General features: G+C 34.9%; 1 protein-coding gene across 1 annotated transcript; it reads right to left on the bottom strand.

Annotated features, from left to right (window-relative positions):
- Window positions 1-4,518: 4,518 nt before the first annotated feature.
- On the bottom strand, window positions 4,519-6,463 carry LOC105620367. Its single transcript, XM_012201867.1, has 3 exons — window positions 6,266-6,463; window positions 4,779-4,976; window positions 4,519-4,704 (listed from the first exon to the last, which is right to left on the bottom strand). Exons 1-3 carry the CDS (start codon window positions 6,461-6,463, stop codon window positions 4,519-4,521), a joined length of 582 nt encoding a protein of 193 aa, XP_012057257.1.
- Between the last annotated feature and the right edge of the window lie 260 nt (window positions 6,464-6,723).

Below are 6,723 nucleotides of genomic sequence, written 5' to 3'. Positions count from 1 at the left end.
TGTGTGTGTGTGTGTGTGTGTGTGCGTGCGTGCGTGTGTGTGTGCGCGCGCGTGCATGCGTACGTGCGTGCGTGCGTACGTGCGTGCGTGCGTGCGTGCGTGCGTGCGTGCGTGCGTGCGTGTGTGTAAATATATACATAGTTTTAACAGATCCTTTGTCAAACCGTTATCACCGTTATTCGCATTCAATTCCTGACGGGAAAAAGAGAAAGAAAGAAAAGGGACATAACGCGACAACGTTCGCGATGTTCTTTGCGTTCTCGCGCGAGGTAAGCTTCACTTTGTAAGGTTTTGCAAAAACTGTCTTCCACGTGACACTTCGCGACGAAGTCGTGAAACTTCTACGCCGAGAATGGAACTAACGAATCGACGAAAAGCGTAATGGAAACGGTGTAACACGAACTTTGCTCGTGGAAAAGTTCGCGCTTTGGATGATCGATAGACTCGTAATGTGTAAAAAAAAATAGAAAAAAGAAAAAAAGGAAAGAGAGAGAGAGAGAGAGAGAAAGAGTGAGTGAGTGAGTGAGAAAGAGAGAGTGAATGACAGACCGAGAAATAACGAGAATAACGAGTCTCGTTGGTAACGTGAAGTAGTCGCTATCCTCGAGAAGCGAATAATGTCGAATCAATTGTCAGGTGTGTGATGTTTCAGTGTATATAAAGAGATAATGGTCAAGTATGATGGTTGCTCGTTAGTTAATATATCGCTGTATATATTATCACGGGAAAGTCTAACGATAGGTTGGCAACGTTCAAGTTTTCGAAAGGAAGTTCAGCGGAACGACTTGTCGAGCGCTTCGTTTAACTTTCCGTCGCTTATCCACGCGAAGGCAGAATTGGTGGAAATTATTTCCATCGGCGTTCATGTTTGACACGAAAACGTTCGACAACGAGTTCCGCTGAGATCTTTCAAATTCACGCTCTCCTCATCGATTGAACTGTCGTCGCGGCGTTGCAATTTTTTGACGATGCCAGGATCGGATTTTTGTGTAGATGAAAGTAATTTTTAAACTCTCTGAATTTTTTTATTATAAATGAAATGTAGCTTCGTTATTTCTTCGTTTTTAATGATTCTTCCTTTTTAAGGGAAGAAAAAAAGAGTTATATTTTTTTCTAGTTTCTTTTCTCTCTTAGGCACCGATAATTTCGTGTTATATATTCTAATAAATGCAAGATCACACGATAGCCGAAATGTCGACTGTTATATCGTTTATGGAAAATAATTAAAATTTTTTAATATTGATATATCTTTCAAATTAGATTGATTGTCAATTTAATAATAATGTTTATTTAATAATGTAGTTTACGATTGCATTTTAAGTCCGACAAATCGAATCAGTGCACAGTTTATTCAATTGAAAAAATGTATTTACGAAAATTTACATATGAATATCATTATACATCAACATTCGCTTCGATCAAAAATATAATGCTTTCTTTTATTTGATTTATTCTTATCGATCTAATTTCTGCTTATAATTAATCTTTCACCAATAATTGAGGTCTTTACTGATATTTAAACTTTAGTTAAATAAATTTAAATTTGTAAAAAAATTAATGCAATGCAACTTCATTCACAACAATAAAAATTCATTTATTAAAGCTTTAATAAGATCAGAATTTTTTTAAAATTTTTATATGTATAATCCGGAACAATGAAAAAACTCCATTTCTAACAGAAGAGTTAAAATTCATGTTATCGGAGGGTTAAAATCAAGTCGGCCGAAATTTAGTCTTAAGACGCTAATGCGACTCTTTGATTGATTCATAACATCTCAAGCTTGAACTTAAGCAAACTTGAACATAAGAATTGACTGTGGCCGGTATTCATAGTTAGTTCTTATATTCAAAATCGTCTTGAGTCAGTCTTGGGATATCACGAATCAATCAGAGAGTCACTTAAAACGATCTTGAAATAAGAACCAACTATGAATACCGGCTTTTGTCTATCATGTGCTCTTGTCCTAACAGATCTGATTTTGAACTTTCCGATCTACGTAAACTTTTTTATTTATCCAATTCGCAATTCGCCCTTGGCTCTAGCAATTCGTTACCGAACGATCGTCGAAAATGATCAATCGATATCTTTCATATCCACATATCTTTCACGAGAATGGTTCGAAATTCAAGGATGAGCGATGATGGTGACGCATTAAGACGAACCGAGAGAATTAGAATAAGACAAAGTATTATACTGCCCGTATTCATTTTATAAGAACAGGAAATGTCGGGGATATATCAATCTTTTTCATACACATGCGCGAGAATCTTATTCAGCGAGCGAACGTATTGCGAGGAGACTCGCCCGAAAGTAGATATCGAAAGTCACGTTCTCGGTCGGCGTGACTCAACAATCAAGTATGAAGAAGAGAAAAAAAAAGATAAGCGCAAGCGAAAAAGTAACAGTAGCGAGTAATGTGACTGTACATAATCAGCTGTAACGACGCGAGAGAGTCCATGTAAATCGATCGGCGGTCGTAAGCCCGAACCTCAAGTTCACTGTATAGGTGATTTCATATCAGACCCTCCCTTGTCCCTCTTTCCTTCTTCCCTCCACTGCCCTTATCCGTCACGCGACCCGATATCGTTTAACTAACTCGTATGTATATACTACACCATGTTTTGATCTGAATAAACTGTTTAATTGTCCGAATCTCTAAGGTATTCATTTAAAATGCGTCCTGGCGAAATAAAACCGCACATTAAATAAGAGAAGCGTATCACGATATTACTAGATTAGAGATCCTCAAATAGCAGATTGGACACCATTTAGACAAGTTCTGATTGGTCCCTCTATTTTTCAGGAACTACTTAAGATGGAATCAGATAGATGCATAAGATAGAGATAGATCTCTAGTTTGGGTTAGTCTTATAATACATAACGTCACCGAGAATACAAAAATAGCGGAAGATATATATATATATATATATATATTATTATTATTATTATTATTATTGTATAAAATGTTTGATTTTGGAAAAGCCATGCAACTAATTACATATTTTAATTTATTTTCGAAAGAAAAAAAATGATAAAAGATAATTAATCTATTTAATAAAATATATGATTCATTATAAAACTTGATATCGAGTATTAATAATCGCATTTGATCACTTTCATAACATTACATCTGTCGCACCAAAACTAAGTATCATTGATGCTCTTTTTTAATATTCTTTATTCACTAAGCCGGTATTACGACTATTATACATAAAAAAGTTTTAGTCGTAAACCGTAAGGTCGTAAGTAAAAATCACAATGAAAATTACGATCTTATGATTTAAAACGCCCAACTGGCTAGTTGACATGTTTACGATCTTACGGTTACGACTGAAATTTTTTTTACGTGTGATGGCCCCTTTCCGCGCGCAACGACACGGTATACAATTCGCGGGAGAGCGAGGTGCGCGCTTATAAAGTAAAATAGGTGCCCTGACAAACGACGCTCACGTGCTGCAAAAAGGAGATAGACGCTTCTGAAAAATGGGGGTCGAAACTTCTTTCTGGTTCGACGAAAAAGGAATACTCGACACGTGAGGAGTCTGAGGGGTCTGAAGAGTCACGGCAGAGCTGGCGGCTTTGAGAAATTCACGGTATGCACGAGGAAGGTCCTGATTTCGTACGTAAGTTTTTTTTCTTTCATAAGGCTTTCTTTAGGTATCGTGAATTGCGAAAGCGAATGCATCGCGCGAATCTGATCTCGAAAAATATTCTCTCCTTAACGGCTCGTACATCAGCCGTCACGACATGTATATGGTAACATTTACACTGTAAGACACTGCAGCGGAGAGATATAAAAGGGCGGTGTAATGAAAATGCGAATTTTTATCTCGGCTTCTAAGAAGCCGAGATCTCTTTTATCTGAGATTTTATGACGATACATAGGTAGACTATAAAAATCGCTTGATATGCACACCTTGGAAACTCCCATGTGTGCCCTTGAGCATCACGGGAGAGAAAAAAATGGAAAAGATGTCGCGCGGAATTTTAATTCTGTCTCGTATATCCGCGGATTCTGTATGTAAAAACTAAGAAAGAAAGGGAGTTTAGATTATCTTCAACAATCTGCGCGAACAATGCAGCAAATTTTAAATACGTTTATTTGCACATTAATGCTACAGAAATTTCTGATCTCATAGTCAATCATGTTTTCACTTAAATTCTACGCACAATATTAAGATATAGGCTGGTAATCGATTCTTCTTTAAGAATCTTAAATATTTTAAGATGTCATAAATACACAGTCAATAGGTTGATATTCATAGTTGGTTCTTATATTTAAAACCATTTTAAGTATAGTCTTAAAATGTCTTAAAATATTTAAGTACAGTCTTAAAAAACCACTCACAGAGTTATATCTTAGGACATTATCTAACACAAGACGATCTTAAAATAAGAATCGACTCTGAATATCAAACTAAAAGTTCCATACAAATTTTTTGTAAAGGAAATATCATATAATGTACATCCATATCGGTATTTCAAAATTTGACACGCACAATTTGCTAAATGATATCTCAATTCTCGTCAAAGCATTTCGCTCTCCTCTCTCTTTCCTTTGTTGTACTAGGGGATAAGAATTCTTGCAGTCTTCGATACACATCGCGTGGCACGCTGACCATGATATCCATGCCTTTCATCAACACATCATTGTACGTTTTGAATATAGAGTATTTTAGTTCCTTGATATTCGGCGAATTTATCTATGAAAAATATGTATCATTATAAGAGAAACCTATGTGTGCAGCTCCTAATGCTAAATTTGACGCTTATTTACCTCCTGATCAGGAAAAATCACGCTCATCATTCTGTAATATAGTTCTTCCGTTTCGGCACTGCTGCCCCAAAGACCTTCCGAATAAGTCCAACAGATGAGAGCAACAACGATAGCGCCTTTTATAAAAAACGCCACAGTCCTGTAAAGTATTGTGCTGGCCGTAAGCGATGGAATCTTCTCTGGAAAAGGTTTGCAGAACTGCACGAATAAAGGTGACATTTAAATAATTAATTTTCACTTATTATTATTGTTCAAATAATTAAATGTCTAAATAGATATCTGACCCAAATTTTATCACATCAAGTATTTAAGAATGTATTTAATTTAATTTTAATTCACTTTAAATAATATAAATAATATAATAAAATTAATTAAATATTTTAATATGAAGAAATAAATATATTTGAAATAGCTAAAAAAAAACACGCAATTAGATTCATACAATATTAATCATCTTTGTTTTCTTGCTTAGTTATACATTTCTTAGAATATGATTTAACGCTATATTTTAAATTAGACTATTGAGAGTTTAGAGTACTAAAATGTATGAAAATATAAATGTGTCGTACAAGGTTATTAAAACTGGAAATCAGAGAAGTGTCAAGGAAATTAAAACTGATAAGGAAAATCAGAGAAGAGTCGGAAAATTTTGTAAAATTTTCTGGAAAATTAAAAATCTTGGTTTTAAAGAAGTTTAATATAATGTACATAATACGTACACCGTTTTTTGGACTACGAACTTAACAATTAAAAATTCAAACAGTGTCAGTGACATTAATAGTAATTTACATTACTATGTTAAATTAATCTCTACAAAATATTTAACAATTTCCAAATCAGGATGAAAGACCAAAATATTATTGAAAGCCAAGGAAAATTATGAAATTTTGTTTAGAAATCAAGGAAAAATAAAGAAATTTTAGGAGAAATTTGTGACAACTTTTATTAAATAAATTACATTCCATTTCGCTATTCTTTGTCGTGCTCGGTTACCTGTTCCAAGACCTCAACGATATCCCGATAACAGTTACAGAGACTCAGACCTCCTCCATTAGAGACCCATCGCTATAGTGTACACCGACTGTCGAGCTAATTCCAGGTAAACGCAGCTACATATCGACTAACCAATTCCGTACAGGTGCTCGAACACCATCATCTCGTTACGCGGCGTGTCAATATCGCGCGAGGGCCAAGTGAATGCTCGACACAGCGACAAGCCACATGATTTAACTGAGAATTGGATACCTCGCAATTCGCGTGAAATGTTCATCCAATTTCGCATCAAAAATTTTGATGTATTTCTCTTTCTATTACGATATTTTTATTTGTCAGACATTGAACAATGCAGTGACATTAGCGCTATTTTTATTTCAAAACTTGAGTCAAAAGTTTGATGATGTATTATTGTATGAATATTTACTCATCTCAAATGTATTCGCAAATTCTAGAACTTATTAAATCTGAAAACTTCGATAATCTTCCCTTACCTTTGGCGGATACTTCCACTGAGCGTCTTTCCACGAGTAAACTTTAACTCCCGCTGATGCCGCCGTTGCTCTAGCACATGAACGTGCACATGGATCGCAAGGATCTACATCCGCCCTAATGACTCTCTTCGGTCTTACGCATGTTTTCGGATTGGACAGATTAATAGTCTGTACGACACACTTCGTTCCTCTTTTCATATTTCGTAACCTTCGCTTGATGAATTAAAGCTGTGATAATTCTATATCGCGAAGCATCCAATCACTTTTTTCCATAAAAAGAAACCTTGACAAATGAAGAAGTAATTGAAAGAGAAGAGATATATAGGTTAAAGGCAGAAAAAAACATTTAATAAGCTCTAAGGTTAATTTATTTATTATGCAATTAAACGTGGAAATAATGATAAATAAATTTATAAGCTTTTTTTATTTCGATATTTGATGAATTAATATTAAAATAA

Source organism: Atta cephalotes, assembly GCF_000143395.1.
Source record: "Atta cephalotes unplaced genomic scaffold scaffold00025, whole genome shotgun sequence".
Taxonomy (NCBI): Eukaryota; Metazoa; Arthropoda; class Insecta; order Hymenoptera; family Formicidae; genus Atta; species Atta cephalotes.
The sequence above is the reverse complement of the archived record's forward strand: the minus strand, read 5'-3'. Positions and strand labels throughout refer to the sequence as shown.